Here is a 16,656-nt window from a genome sequence, read left to right on the forward strand (position 1 = left end):
CTTCGGGGATAGGGGCAGAAGGGGTGGTCAATCCAAAAGATCCTTTCAGGGAGCAGGAAACAGGCCCTTTCAGCGTCCAAGATAACTCCCTGGACCCGACCCCCATTGGCAGATGCCTTAAATTATTTGCAGACCAATGGGACTCCTCAACCTCTGATTCCTGGGTCAGGGACACGATTAGATTTGGCCTTGCGCTGGAGTTCCAATCCACTCCCCCAGATTTTTTCATGTCATGCCCTCTCTCCAGAGACCCGGTTAAATGTAATCTCATGGAAACAGCTATCCAACACCTACTGGATATACGAGCCATCCAGCCAGTAGCCACCACCCAACGAGGGCGAGGTTTCTATTCACATCTTTTTGTTGTTCCAAAAAGTTCGGGGGGGTGGAGAGCAATATTAGATCTGAAATGTCTCAACCGTTTCTTAGTATATTGCAAGTTTAAAATGCACCCTGCAATCTATCTTACTTGGCATCAGAAAGGGTGACGTCCTCACGTCCATAGACCTGACGGAGGCGTACCTGCATATTGCTATTTGGCCTTCCCACTATAAATTTCTGAGATTCTGTTATAATAACCACCATTTTGAATATGTGGCCCTTCCTTTCGGAGTAGCTTCTGCCCCAGGACCTTCACGAAGGTTCTCGCAGCGCTAGCTGCTCATCTCCATGATATCCCCGTACGACTCCAGTGTTATCTTGATGACATCTTGATTTTGTCATCTTCCGCCCATCAAGCAGTCAAAGACACTCAGAACACATTACAATCCCTACAACAACACGGCTTCTCAATAAATTGGAAAAAGAGTCATTTAACACCATCGACTCGGTTAACCCATCTGGGGGCAGTCATAGATAAGGCAAAGTTTACCTGTCACCAGATAGACTAAATAGCATTCAGCAATTAGTTAAGGAGATCAGGGGTCTTAAGAGGGTGTCCCTAGCTGAACTATCAAAATTGTTAGGCAAGATGATCTCATGTATCTCTATCATCCCTTGGGCCCGGCTCCACACTAAATCCCTCCAGTGGTTCCTGCTCCTGTACCAGCACTCCGGCTGAAGCAACTCCAAATACAAGGTCAGGCTACCATCAAAGGTCCTCATATCTCTCCTCTGGTAGACCAGACCAGTCATCAACAGAGGCTGCCTCTTCAAAGAGCCACACAGACTTAGCATCACCACCGATGCCAGCCTGTTTGGATGGGGAGCGCACATTCAATCGCTCACAACCCAAGGCCTCTGGTCCGCCATAGAACAGTCGTGCAGCATAAACTGGCTGGAGCTTCGAGCAGTACACCTGGCTCTCCGCAATCACTAGTACACAATCAGCACATACTAATATTGACCGACAACGTAACAGCCAAAGCTCACATAAACCAACAGGGGGGCACACAGTCGAAACATCTCACGCGAGAAGCAGAGCGCTTGTGTTGTTGGGTGGAGAGCAACCTACTTTCCATCAGAGCAGAGCACATTTCGGATCTGTCGAATACACAGACAGACTGGCTGAGCAGGGCCACCATCAATCAATCGGAGTGGCACCTCCATCCGTCCGTTTCAAGAAGCGGTCAGGACATTTGGACAGCCGGTGGTGGACCTGTTCGCTTCCCCCCTCAACGCTCAGCTCCCGAGATTTTTTTCCAGGTACCCCTCGCAAGGAGCGGAGAACTTCAACTCGCTCTGCTGTCGTTGGCCCCCGGGACTTCTGTATGCATTCCTGCTACTTCCACTGGTTCCCAAGGTCATCCAGAAACTGCTAGATGAGAGGGCGGAACTACTTCTAGTAGCTCCTTACTGGCCCAGACGGCCGTGATTTGCAGACCTCCGCAGTCTATCCGTATCAACACCATGGAGAATTCCACCAGCCAGGGTTTTGTTAACCCAGGGACCCCTTCAACATCCGGACCCTCAATGGTTGCACCTGACTGTCAGGAGGTTGAGCGGAGTTGTCTGAAGAGCGAAAAGTTTTCCAACAGAGTTATTGCCACTATCCAAGCCGCCAGACACCCCTCAACAACTCGCATTTACTCCACATGGTCTCTCCACATGGTCCACCCCTCAACAACTCGCATTTACTCCACATGGTCAACTCCACATGGTCCAGTTTCTGCAAATGGTGTACCAAGTCTCGAATTGATCCCACCTCTCCATCTGTGGCTCAAATCCTAGAGTTCTTGCAAGAGGGACTTGACAAGGGTTTATCACCTAATACGTTGAAAAGACAGGTGGCGGCCTTAGCGTCAGTTCTCACTTGTGAAGGTCTACTTTCTCTTTCCCATCATCCACGCATACGGAGTTTCCTTCGAGGAGCCACAAATTTACGCCCTCCAGCGGTACACTGTTATCCCACCTGGGACCTTAACAAGGTCCTTGTCGCACTCACTAAGGGCCCTTTCGAACCCTTGAAATCATCAAGTCTCCAATTTCTGACGTATAAAGTAGTTTTCCTTGTAGCGATCACTTCTGCTCATCGTATTTCGGAGATTGCAGCCTTGTCTGTCAGACAAGATCTTTGTGTTTTCCATTCTGACCGGGTGGTCCTTCGTCCTGATCCTACATTTATATCCAAAATTAACTCGGTCTTTCATAGGGCACAAGAGCTGATACTTCCTAATTTTTGTCCCAGACCATCCCAAGGGATGGAACTACAATGGCATAGCCTTGATGTGAGGCGAGCATTGCAAATATATATCAACCGCACAGCGGCTTTCAGAAAAACGGAGGCCTTATTTGTGTCTTTTCAGCCCAACACTCAGGGATGCAAGGTCTCACCTTCTACAATAGGCCGTTGGCTACGGGCCGCAATAGCGAAAACGTATCAGACTCAATCCCTGCAGGTGCCCAGGGGCATAACAGCTCATTCAACAAGGAGCGCTGCAACATCGGCAGCGTGGGCCACAGGCACCAATAATTGAAATTTGTCAAGCCGCAACTTGGGCCTCTCCATCGCCATTCATTAGGCATTATAAAATAGATGTGTTTGCATCCGTTGAGGCCTCCTTTGGCAGAAGAGTTCTGCAACAGGTCCACAGGGACCAGGAGGAGATTCCAGGCCAGACGGACAGGCCAAGCTTCGGTATGTCCCACTACTGAATGCTCTGAACAGCTCATGGGAGAAAGGGCATTGGTACTTACCTGACACGCCCGTTCTCTTTGAGCTGTGAAGAGCATCCAGCCCCACCCTTTTTTTCCATCTGGTGGGGTCCTGTTTCAGCCAATGAGTTGTTAGGGCATTGAGGACGAGGGCGGTTATGTATCTCGTCTTCGCCAAAACTGGGGAACGCTGGGGAGGAGTACCGTGGAGGAGGAGGAGCGTTCCACAAATTAAGCCCAGCCTAGACATGCAGAGACTGAAGCACCTCCCACTGCTGGATGCTCTTCACAGCTCAAAGAGAACGGGCGTGTCAGGTAAGTACCAACACCCTTTTTCTTTACCCCAAATACCCCTGTCAGTTTGACAGACTTGAGTGCTTGTTATACAGTGGATGCGGACGTTTTGCATGTATGTGTGAGATTGCTTGTGTGTAAATTGAGCTTGATTGGTCTAGTGGTCAAGGCACCAGGCTAGAAACCAGGATGGTTTATGTTCTAATCCCACCTTAAGAATGACAAATTGGTTGGGTGACTTTGGGCCAATCACTCTCTCTCAGCCCAACCCACCTCAGAAGGTTGTTGCAGTGGGGAAAATAAGAGGAGGAATGATATTAGGTATGTTCACTATCAAACTAATTGAATAATAAATAAGGTGGGAAATAGATAAATAAATGGTGTAGGACTGGGATGTTAGATATTTTGTTTCTTGGTTTTCTTTTCTCCTCAGGGTAACCCCCTCAGTTTGGTTTGATTGAAAACCATGGCAGTTACAGCAGAGGGTGAAATGTTATAGAAGTCTTTATTCAGTTCCATCTCAAAAATCAACCTGTTTTCCCATCTCATTTGTTCAAGCAAGCATCTGGTTGATGGGTGTTATCTTTTGTGTAATCCGTTCTGTTACCTTCCTGTGAGATGTCAAAATAAAGGCTTTTATTTGCCCACATTAACATTGTGAGGCAGCTAAATGTTCAATTTAAAAAATGCATGAATAAGAGGAAACAATTCATATAGTCTGCCTTCTCTACTTAGGCATCATTACATCAGACACTTTATCCAGAATCCAAGCCAGTACAACTCTGTTGTTGCTATTATTTTTATTATTACTTCTTAGGTTGCTATCTCATGTTCCTCCTAGGATCTCAAAAAGTGGTACGTTTTATATATAACTTGCTCCTCCAGTTTTTTCCTACAACAGCCCTTAATGTAGGCTAGGCTGAGAGATAGACAGTGAATCTAATTAATTGGTGAGGTTCTATGACTGATTGGATTCAAACTTGGGTTTTTTTCAATCCTAATTTTACATCTCAGCCACAGCACTGTTTTGATTCCAAATGTCAAAGCCAAGCAGGGAGAAAACTGTAAACTGGCAGAGGAACATGGGAGCAGTGGAATATTATATCTACATTCTATTTCTAATGTTTATAAATTCATATTACATCCTAGGTGATGTAGTTTATGTCAAGGCTTTAACTCTGCCCAGCTAGCAATATGAACAGTTCATAACATTTTAGTATGGAAGAGATAAATACCAACTTACCCTCTTCAGCCTAAATAAGATGCATGTTTCTACTTGTGTGTATTTGACCCTACTGCAGATGCCCATGCCAAATAGCTAGATCTTAATTTTTAAACATAAACATGTTCAGTCAAAGCATACAGGAAGGATTATATTCTAATCCAGCTACCAATGGCTTCATGTTCCATGTACCTGTGAGAAATTTAATAGCAGTGTAGCTTGTTGTCATACAGAGAAAAATATGATTGGCTCAAAGTATCCTCTTATGGAGGATAGTTATAAGAAAACACCATGGTGGCACCATGGTTAGAATGCAACATTGCAGGCTAACTGCCTACAGCCTAGAGGTCAATTCTGACAGCACTCAAGGTTGACTCAGCCTCCCATCTTTCCAAGATTGGTAAAACGAGGACCCAGATTGTTGGGGGTAATATGCTGACTCTGTAAACTGCTCAGAGAGTGCTGTAAAGCACTCAAAGCGGTATATAAGTCTAAGTGCCATTGCTATGGAGGCATTCTATGAGCATTAGATCGTTTCATTCCAGGCAAACTCAGTCAATACAGTGTGCTTGGTGAGCATGTCACATTAACCACTGCATTAGATAAATAAGTTATGAGGATCCCTCTAGAGCAGGGGTATCAAACTCAGGCCAGCCTGCAGGCTGCTTAGATCTGGCCCATGGGGCCGCCCTAGAAACAGTGAAGGACCGGCCCACAGTGCCTCTGCCAGCGAAAACGGAGCCCTCCCGAGCTCCGTTTTTGCTGGCAGAGGCTTGCAGGAGGCTGTCGTCACTGGCAGAGCACTTGGGCCGCCACAGGCATCCCCGACAAGAGTGACGTCAAGCTAGCCCCTTCCACCCTGGCCACACCCACCCCCGGCCACTGATGCAGCCCTCAATGAAATTGAGTTTGACACCCCTGCTCTAGAGGTTACTCTTTTTTGTCAACATTCTATACTCAACTATATTACACTACACTGCATTACACTACATTGAACAATACTACTATACTAGTAGTTTTTGACTTATGACCATTTGTTTAGTGGCCATTTGCAGTTTACAACAGTACTGAAAAAAATGCTTTATGACCAGTCCTTGCATTTATAACCATCACAACATCTCCAGGGTCACCTAAATGTTTTACAAGCCAAGTATAGGATCACTGTGTTGCTTATACATAGCTCTTGAACCGCTACTCGTGTCACATAATTTCTGTCCTCCTTCAGTACAGACTCTCAGAAAATAGTCTATACATATATACTTTTTTATTTAAGTTAACCCTAAAAACAAAACCATCTTCCTTTTATGTTACCTGCTGGTAAGATGAAGAAAAATGAAAGCTGTCCAAACATGATTCAAGCGATGCAATTATTGTACTTATTGCAGAACCCAGGTGCTAACGCAGGTGAAGAAGAACCTTTGCAAGAACAGTCTTTTAAAGCCCATCTCTTTAGGCTGTTGTCCTGGGTAACAGGAATGGACCAGTTTGAACATCTTCATATAAGGCAATAAAATTATGGGTGCAAACAAGCACACCGGTGTGTTTAGATGCTGTCTTGCAAGGGACATACCTGAACCTTCAGTGCAGGCAGAGTTCTCTCTGAGATGCAGAAGTTTGTGAAGCTGCATTTTTATTCTACTCTCCTATTCATCTCCTGCAAAGTTGGGAGAAAAATATTTTAACACCTAAGAGGATACGTACGATCAGTTTAATACTGTCTTTTAAACAAAATGCACAGGCTGGAACATGATTAGCAATACAAGTTAATTATATCTTGTATTCTGTATTCTTGTCCATACTCAAAATGATTAGTGAGTTGTGCATTACTGAAGATTTATATTATAAATTACCTACAGTATATTGTCAAAATGTACTTTACATGAGTGGAATGCTATTTAAAATAGTAAGAATCATTATTTGGCATATTGCTAAGTACCGTAAATGTGATCTCTATTTTTAAAAATGTAATCCAGCACTTAAGGTTCAGTTTTAATATATTTATTATTTTAATGGTGATGTTTTATAGTTTGAACTATTCCAGTTTGCTCTCCTCCAGTGATATGTTGGTTGGAAATAACTATTGCCATGCTGTGCATGTTTTTCCCCCCCCCTGTCGTCTCACTAGTAACTGCCTCTGATGTTACAAAAATATAAACTTGTGAATTGCTGTTCCCAAAACCAAACACAACATTGCTGTGAATTAATGGTGAATGCTTGTGCCAACAAACATTCACTGAGGAATTTGATAATATAACTTGGATTTGTTTTATTTTTATTTTGCATGGGTTTCAGTGTGTCTGCTCTGACTGAGTGCTAGATCAAAAGGCATTGTTGAAGGTTTTATTCTCAGAGGAGTCCAACAAGCTCTATCTTGGGCCCTGTATAGGGACACCTTTTACAGTTCTCTAATTCCTTCCCATATTTGCCATTGGCTTTGTAGTACATCTGGAGTTCCCCCTGATATGGTTCTGGAATGAGGAATGGCTGACCTAAAAATAAAATCCTTGAATCTCCCAATAGTTCTGTACAAAAACATTTGCACAGAACTGGGTGTTTCATGAAACACACTGTTACCAAAATAAAAAGCACTTTTGTTCAAACATTGGTAGAGGAACAGCCGCTTCAAGGATTTTCCCAGGTTTTCTGCATCCACCACTTTCTCGTGAAGCAGAATATGCGTGCACACATATACATATGTGACCTGGGAAAGGCTCTTGAAGGAGCTACCTTGAGTCTTTGGGAGCTTTAAGGAAAAAGAGTTTGCTCCAGGGAACATATGTGCTGCAATGTCCCTTTGGGTACTTTGTGTAGCACTTCTTCCACCCCTTTTTTTAAGGCATTTATTTGATGCAAAAGTTGTTGAGTTGTCCTGTGGTGAATTGGCTGTGGCAAGATGTCCAGCAGCAAGTTGGCCGTGGTAAGTTGACTACAAAAAGGTTTATGCTGCCTGATCTATTGTTCAGGTAGTTTTATGGTCACTTTCAACTCCAATTAAATGATCCCACCCCAATTCCATATCATACTATGAGTAGTTTCTAAAGTAGTTGTTTTCCTGCTGCTGTTCAGCTACAAACTACCAAATAAAATGTTTCTTTACAGCATTCTTTAGAGCATGAGTGGCTTTGCTGCTATGGAATTATAATGAAAACTTTTGAAAATCCCTAGATTGCTTACCACAACATCAGAAACATAAGTAGCAGATTTTTTTTCTTTACACCAAAATAAACAGCAAATGAACTAAGATTCTCCACTTGAGGTTGATTAATCAGGGCTTTAATCTCCGGTTTCCATGGGTATTTCCATGAATTTCCAGTCTAGATCTAGACCCTTTGGAGGCGAGAAGTTCTGATTAACCAATTTCCAGAGGATATTCCTGTATATTTTGATGTAGGAGGAAAAAAATGTTCATTTTTGCTTTAAGGACTGAATTCTAAGTGAACAGGAGATTTGATCTAGATTAGAATCGGTAGCAAAAGACTTGAACCTATTATCAGTGGCCTCTAATGTACACTAATAAAGAAATTCATAAAAATATATATTAATTTCAGTGAATCGTGTTTTCATAGATCAAATCCCCCCGTTCATCCTTGTTCAGTATTTTAACTAATTACGGAAGTTAGCTGCCTACATATTACATATTATGTCTTAAGCCAATTTAAGGTTATACTTGGCCCTTAAAAAGAGTGACCGATTACCTTCCTATATTTTTAAAGAGCAAGCTTTTTAAAATGCTTTGGGTGCATGCATGTATTTTCTTATGAATATGTTTACGCAAGAAATATATAGATGGATCCTGCTCAATGAAATAGTGGAACTAGCTTGAATAAAGATGAAATGCTAATGAAAGAGGACATTTTTGCATTCTGCTGAATAGTAAATACAATTTTTATTTAAGCTTCTCTTGTTTCATGTTATACCACTTTCAAGAGTTACAAAACATTTTTTATAAAACCCAAGAAATGCAGAATTAAAATAGTATTGACAATTTGATGTACCAGATTTTGCCATGTTTGTTCTTAAAAATTATATTGTAGTTACTTATTATAAAATAATTGTAAAATTTGGTTCCAGTTTAAATGTATGAAGAACTCAATCATTTAAGAGTGGTGACTTAATTGAGTATTATGGAAAAGTAATCATAAACTGGGTTATTCTTCTTCTTTTAATGTATGTGAAATATTTTGTAAAGCATTTTAGATTTTCTTGAGATATGTACGGTTGAATTTCTGAAGTACTACTAAACTATGGGATCTACAGTGGGAAAATCACCTCTCATCTTTACAGATGAATGACTTCTATTCTTTGTTCTTTTCACCTCTGTAGAACCACCTCACAGCCTTTGCAGAAGTCACATGATGGAGAAAAGGATGTCTACTCACTACATTGGACATCATCTCTCTTCACAGTTCACTCGTAATGACTGAAACAATTTCAATATTAAAGGAAAACTGATTTGGTCTTAGAATCTGATCTAACAGCATTAAAATTTACAGCAACCTAGGAAGAATATGCCTGAGTTAAGAATATTTTCCAACTCTAACCAAAAGCATTGTACCATTTAGGGACTGGGTGGGAAAGAGTGAACCTCAGCATGTCATATAAACATACCATTTCCCCTGTTCCGGCATATTTATTTCCTAACTTGGTCATGTAAGTATTAGACTGTATTCCAAGGAGATCCGGTCTTTAAAACTCAGCATGACACTTAACTCCCATTTAAACCGATTTTCAGTGTACACTTTTCTAAAAGAATCTTATCCAGAACTCAGATGCCACTGGCACTTCCTATTATATATTCTCATACCACATTTCTTAAGACTGGTGCTTCTGTTTTTGAAGAAAAAAAAATGCCATTTATACTCCGATAAGTATTCTATTGTTATTTTAAAACAAATTATTTATTTCAATATTTTCCTGACTTCATGTGGTTGAATAGTTGATTTTGTAGTTCTTCAAATGTCTTCAATGTACCCTGTTGTTAGGATTAGAAATGAGAACATGTAGACATTGGGGTAGATTATTCTTTTACTATCAAACACAAACTGAAGGTTTATAACTCCAAACCTTTTGCCAGCATAATCATATATTGACTCATTTATAACGTACCATTATTGCTTTTTATGGGTAGTAGCTAAAGGTTACGGGGACTTAGAAAACACTTGTAAAAGTAGTTTCAAAGCCTTTGAATCTGTCCTTTACGTATTGGGAGGAATAATTAGAATATTCTTTGCTCCCAGTGGGGGCAGAAGATCTTATATGCTTTTATTCCAAATTGATGCCACTCCCCACTCCGTTGGGGAAACATTGCTATCCAAGGCTTCCTCTTTCACCAGCAGATGAAGTAGAATTGTGCAATATTTCTTCGTTTGCATTAAGCAGGATATCACTATAATCTCTACTCTACAGTAGGTACAATTAGATTTAGGGACAAGAATAAGCCACAGATCATGTACATTGATCTCATCCCTTTGGCCTCAAATAATGTGTGATTTTGGAGGAGCAGTTTGCATTTTAATAGTCTAAATTTTCAACATTTGAACACTGTCTCTTGATACGTTGGCTTCCCTTTCTTTTTGTCCAATTCCTAACCCCCATTCCCACTTAAAAATGTTCCATTGCTGTGATCCACCTTAAATCTCATCATGGTGCAGTTATCACTTTTAGTATAATAGTTGCAAACAGGTGTTCTATAGAACATTTAGCTCCCTCCTTTATTGACATAAAATTGATTTTTGTCATGGTAAGATCTTATCCCTGTCACCTCTTCTACTAATACATGGAATATTATCTAGCCTAATCTAGCTTCAGTCTATATAATGGCCAACAATTCTTGTTGCCTTTCTTGAAAATGAGATCTAGGCTCCCAGATAAAGTTATTTCCACATGATGTTTCAAACAGTAGGAAAAACAAAGCTGGGCTGTTCTACAGCTTGAAAGCCAGGAGATTTAATGTTTATAATTTCTTTTAATGTGGGTTCTGTAGGTCAGGGGTCCCCAACCACCGGTCCGTGGACCGGTACCAGTCCGCAGAACAACTCCTACCGGGCCGCTGGCTTGCTGGGCGCCACCATCTTTTTTTCATGAAAAAGTGCTTCCGGTGAGCTTTTCCGGGTAGAAAGCTCACTGGAAGCACGTTTTCATCAAAAAAAGATGGCAGCGCCCAGCTGATGCCAGTACCGGGCCGCGGCGCCCAGCTGATGCCGGTACCGGGCCGCGGCGTCAAAAAGGTTGGGGATCACTGCTGTAGGTGATGAAGTCTTTGAAAGGTTTTGTTGAAAAATGGTCTTCGAAATGGTTTGAAGTTGAACCAAAGTATTACCATCCTTCCAAATATTTATTCTGTATCTCAGGTAATCTTTTTGGATAAGCCAGGAAAGCATCAGACAAGAGAATTAAGAGAGAGAGAAATAAGGCTAATGCATACCTGCATATATTTTCTTTCATTTTTTTTAATGACCCAGTGATTATAAAATGCAACACACTTTTACAGTGTGTCGCCAGTCTTATTAAAAATCAAATATTAATACCTAACTCACCATGGCAATCTAAGATGGGTGGGAGGGAATGCACAGCATCACCCATGTAATTTACATTTTCAGATTTAGACTTTTGGATGAGTTCCAGTATAAGTGAAATATTTTCAAATAACCCATTTCACTAAAAAGCTAGACACGCACCTGATTTCCTTTCACTTAAAACAATAGTACTTAAAATGCTATTAATTATTTTAAACATGCACAGAACCAAACCCAACACACACAGAGAGAGAGACAATCCTGCTTTGTGATGATCATTGAAATGCTAACCGTACCATGAAAGTACAAATGATGTTAGTTAAAAGTCACAAAAGGTTACAGTGTGTTTGATAAAAAGCTACTCATGTTTTTCCCTTAAAGAGACTGCTTTGCCCTAGACAAAAAGATGAATTCTGTGTAGTACAATTGCCAATTTTTAAAAAGATGAATATAGCAATCTGTGATAAGCTACAATTATTCCCATTTCATTTTCTTCAATAGTTACATGATACCATGAGCAATTTTTAAAAAGGCCTACAGTGTTAGAAGTATCATTAGTGCAGCCTTTTCCTGATACTGATACCACAGAATATAGATAGGTACAAATATTATTTACATTTTTTTTTTGTAAATTCAAATCTCTCTGAAATCTAAATTCAAATCTCTCTCTCCCTTGACTTAAAAATATTTTTTTTCTATAAACTTGGTAATAACTGCATTCAGACTGAATTTTTCCACCTAGCCAACCAACATAGCTACAATTCCTTTATTTCTTACTCATTTAAGTGATTTCCTGCCTGCAGTTTGAAATGAAGGAAACCTGGCTCTGCTGGATGTTTAGAGCCATGATTTTGCTGACCGTGTCACTTGGCTCAAAATACACCTTTGCCACATACTGCCATCAGGAAATGCAAACAACACAACTGAGGTGGTTTAAATTCTTCTAGGGATATTAAAAATGCCACACCTCTAGATGTGTGATACCAAGTACTATTATAAGCATATGCAGCTGACATATGGATATTTTCCCAAAGATTCTGTAAAACTGGATAATTTAAATGAAACAAAACATTTACAAAGTACTTATACAAATGAAAAACCAAGTCCTTTAACTATGAAGGTGCAGGGGGTGTTACAACCATCAGCACCCACTAAAGAAGTATTTCTCAAACTCTGCAAATTTACAATATGTGAACTGCACCTCCCAGAATTCCCCAGCCAGCATTCTGGGAGTTGAAGTCCATCTTAAAGTTGCCATGTTTGAGAAACACAAAGTATCAAGTGTGTTTGGTAAATCACACCATATCCCATGTGCTCATTATAGTTAGTATGTTTTCACCTCTTGGTATAGTATAGCAATTTAGAATCCACTTTACTTAAAATTATTCACCATGAGGATTTCAAGGAAATCCTTAGTTGGTCATTGCAGCACAGTAATTCTGCAAATTTTATATCTGATTCATAAGTTCAGGAAGAGACTCTTTTATGTTAAAAGAAAGATTATTCTTTTTCAGCATATTGTCTTATGTAAATCAGCATGTAACTGAGTCACTCTCAGGATTTATAACAGCCTAGTATCGGGGTTAAATTTATCATGTTATCTTTGTGAACCAGCAGTAACAGGGCGGGAAAGAAAACACACTGCTGTGTACTGTATTTTTAAAGAAAATAAAATGATTTTTTTTCAAACTACATTGTCATTTTTTTTCTTCTGAAGAGGCTGTTAAGAGATTCAACGAATTGTAAAAGTTATGTGATCAATATAAGATGCTGGAATTTGACAAATTCTTGTGGGCTTTTCCAGGGCTATCTGGTGGATTAAAATATATTGAGATGTAGGCTGGGTTTATTTTGGATCACAAGGTGCCTGGACAGATTTGGAAAGCCCTTTGTGCATTTTCCATTTTGTTTTTCCTCCCACTATTTTGTTTTTACATGACTGATTGTCCCTGAATGAATATGGTCCACATAATAGATTTTCTCATAGGTTTTTCAGTAGAATTCCCATATTGCTTCTCAGTAGTGGAGTCAAACTTACTGAATCTCCCATCATTAAGCAACTTTTGAAAAACTTTGCTTTCAGAACCCTTTTCTTTCTCTATTGGGGTGAACATAGGCACCCACAAGGGGGCAATGGAGAGGGCAAGTACTAACATGCATTGAGACACAAAAATTCAGATGTCAGACATAAATACGTAAGGGGAGATATTGGGTTAGTGTGCTACTGCATCAGTTGTGTCATTCAGTACAACCTTGGTGACAGATACCTGTAACAATAAATATTGCAGTATTTCTTTCTTATAAAACTTTAGAAGCTTGCTTAAATATTTCAAAGCAAATAATTAGAAGAGAAGAGGAAATGATGAAATTATGCCAAGAAAACTTTCAGAACTGAATGCCAGTCAAATTCAAGAGAACAACAATGAAACAATAGCATTGTCAAATATTGACACTTAGAAGCTTAAGGGGGACCAGCAGGTTTTAAATGTTCGAATAATAAAACAAGGTGCTTGTTTTAGTTGGTGGATGTTCTCCTTACATTTCAGTAAATAAACCAAAACTGAGTCTGATGCCCCATTAATTTTAGGTTGCAACTTGAAGACTGTTGCTGGCTGGGCTCTGATGGCTGATAAATTTTAGTAGACATGGAAGGAGAGAGACTCATATTTCAGAGCATCTGATAGAATACTCTTATCAATGTCCTGTGGATTTATCACTAACTACATGTTGCCTAAAGAGAGATGAAGGCAGACACCTGGTTTCTGAAACAAGACTACCAAGGGAGAAGAACTATACCAGCTCTGGAATTCTATTTCATGTTTATGTCAAAGCAGTAGGGAAGGTTTTTCTTGGACCAAGACAACCTGAGAGTGCCACCACATCAGTAGAATTCCTTTGGCCATCTTCATTTATCAACCACAACATTTCAGTGGGAATTGCCCAATGTATTATGCCTGTTGTGGCCCACCAGCAGAGCTGGTGGCAGACTCGGACAGTGAGGAGGTGGGGGAGGAACATCGGCCAGTCCTGAAGTCTGGGGAAAGCTCTAACGAGTGCTCTGTGTCGGAGGCAGAGATGGGGCCAATGCCATCTCACAGTTATCAGCTGCTTTCGGAGTTGGAGATCAGTAGGGCAGAAGAACAGCTGGAGCCTGTTCCCAGTGTGTACATGTGCAGAGCTGCCAGGAGAAGGGAATAGTTAAGGAACAAGGGTCAACAAGGGAGTAAAGGCTCAGGTAGATGGTGAATGGCCCCTCCCATACGGACTAAAGAAGAGCGAAAGGGGAGTGGTGTTTTGCAGGAGGCAATTAGTTCAATTCATTAAGGTGAAGATCTGTTCCTGACTTCTTGCCAAGTAATTGCTGCTACAGCGTGGTGTTTGGAAGACACCAGCCTGGCAACTCTTCAAGCCTAATAAAGGTCTGTAGTTGTGAAATCTCATGTAAGACTGTTTGCTGGGACTTTGCTAGAGAGGAATTCCCTTTAACCTAAATAAAAGAGGTTTTATTGGGACAAGGAGTCTGCTTCATGATCTTGGGAAGCCTAGGTCAGAACAATGCCACCTTTATTTTTCAGCAACAATTTCTGATTGTTCTTGTTTATGAAAGATACATTAATTCCTAATGCCCCATCATTTTTCACGAAGCTGTTTCCTGCTCACTATTCACTCATAATTATATTTGGCTGCTGAACAAGTCTAGTCAAGAGTTCCCTAAGTTCAAGTCTTCCAAATTTGTCAAGGCTACCACCGACATTGGTGATTATTTACTTAATTCGTTTTACTTTGGGTGACTCTGGGTGGTGAACGCAGTTCAAAACATCAGTGCAATGAAAAATGGTAATAGGAAGTTAATTTATTATTTATCCAAAATAAAGTTATAATACTTTGTAGCCAATCTTGGCTTAAAGTCCGGAACCTGTATCTTTCATACATCTGGAGGGTTCTTTAGGAAAGGCTAGGTTTACCTCAGCAGTAACAGTTAAGCAGTGGATATTATAGTAGTCAACATTAGTGAATATTATTAGTAACAGGATTTATGGATCATATGTACAATAACATCTATGCCATTTTAGACACTATGAGATGCTGAATATGAGGTGTAAATAACAGAGACTGTGTACTGGCAAATGTTTGCCAATATTTACCTACCACCACAGTACCCTGAATATCTATTGCATGTTGATGCTGTCTTAAACCATAACAAACAGATTATGATTCAGATTTTTCATGTTTCCAATAGAAACACATTGTAGAATTTACTTCAGAAAACCTGTAGGGCAGAAGAGAATCTAACAACTTTTTCCGACAACACAACTGCCTTTAATGCTTCATCTGCTATAACATATTTCTCCTCATATTTTTTTTCACATGAATTACATCATTTTGTCACAAAACCTGATGTTTCTATTAGAGAAACCTCTGTAAACTATTGCAGACTATTGTAGAGTGTCCTCTACAATAGTTCAAATCAGAAATTGGCTTGAATCCATTCCTACTTCAGCTTTCTACCATGGAACGTAAATTCACAATACATTGCTTTTGTTTAATTTGCTGAATTTTTATTTTTATTTTGAATTAGACAAAATAACATGGCCCATTATGTCATTGTTTCAGAGACATTTCTTTATCTAAACAGAGGAACTGAATGATCCCAAGTGGGCAAAAAAGCATTGGGAGTGGGATTGATTTCCAAATTCCTGTTGGCTTTCCTATTAACTTTCCTTGTAAAAAGCTGGCAGGGAACATTGGAAATAGTGATAGTAATAGCATAGCACTTACTGTATATACTGCTTCATAGTGCTTTATAACAGGGGTCCCCAACCACCGGGCAGCGGACCGGTACCAGGCCGTGGAGCACTCTCTACCGGGCCGCAAAGATTTTTTTTAAAAAAATGGCGGCTCTGTCACCTTGGTGAATGCTGCTGGGATCGGGGATCAAGGACACAAATGAAAGAGGGAGGGAGGAAGCAACCTGAAGTCAGTCAATCTTCTCTCTGGACCCTCAGCTCTGCCCGCCTCAGAGTCGTTAACTGATCTCTCGGCTCCTCCACGCAGAACGGCTGAGTCAAAGAACTGAGCTGTTAAAAAGACTAAGGGGGGGGGGGATCAGGCAGCATTGGGGCGGGGGAGCAGAATTAGCAATACCCCCCCTTTTTTCCAACAGCTTTTTTTCCTGGCAGTGGACGCAGCGAGAGAGCGAAGCCTCCTTCTCTTCTCCCCGCCCCGGTCCTTGCAAAAATTTTCTGCTTGAAACCGGTCCCTGGTACAAAAAGGTTGGGGACCACTGCTTTATAACACACTCTAGCTAAGTTTATAGAGTCAGCATATTGCTCCTCAACAATCTGAGTCCTTGTTTTACTGATCTCTTTACTGGCAGTCGGCAGAATTAGCCTGCAATACTGCATTTTAACCACTGTGCTACCACAGGTTCGATCACGTGATCACGGCTTAAAGTGGCAGCAGTGACAATAACTTTGCCAAATTTCCATTCCATGAGAGTTGTGGGTTCTGGATTTTGGATGTATTCTATAA

At 40.6% G+C, this 16,656-nt stretch overlaps 1 protein-coding gene across 1 annotated transcript in view; it reads left to right on the plus strand.

The window, feature by feature from the left end:
* The window catches only part of PLPPR5 (phospholipid phosphatase related 5), a 102,845-nt gene extending 90,032 nt beyond the window's left edge, over positions 1-12,813 (plus strand). The window contains exons 6-7 of the mRNA XM_026674077.2: positions 8,933-10,592; positions 10,857-12,813. Of these exons, the coding sequence (XP_026529862.1) occupies positions 8,933-8,965 (33 nt within the window). The 3' untranslated portion in view covers positions 8,966-10,592; positions 10,857-12,813. The remainder of the gene's footprint in view (positions 1-8,932; positions 10,593-10,856) is intronic.
* Positions 12,814-16,656: the final 3,843 nt, after the last annotated feature.

The sequence above is a fragment of the Notechis scutatus genome, chromosome 3 (assembly GCF_049901735.1).
Source record: "Notechis scutatus isolate UNSWTSFEM ecotype Mainland chromosome 3, rNotScu1.2, whole genome shotgun sequence".
Classification (NCBI taxonomy): Eukaryota; Metazoa; Chordata; class Lepidosauria; order Squamata; family Elapidae; genus Notechis; species Notechis scutatus.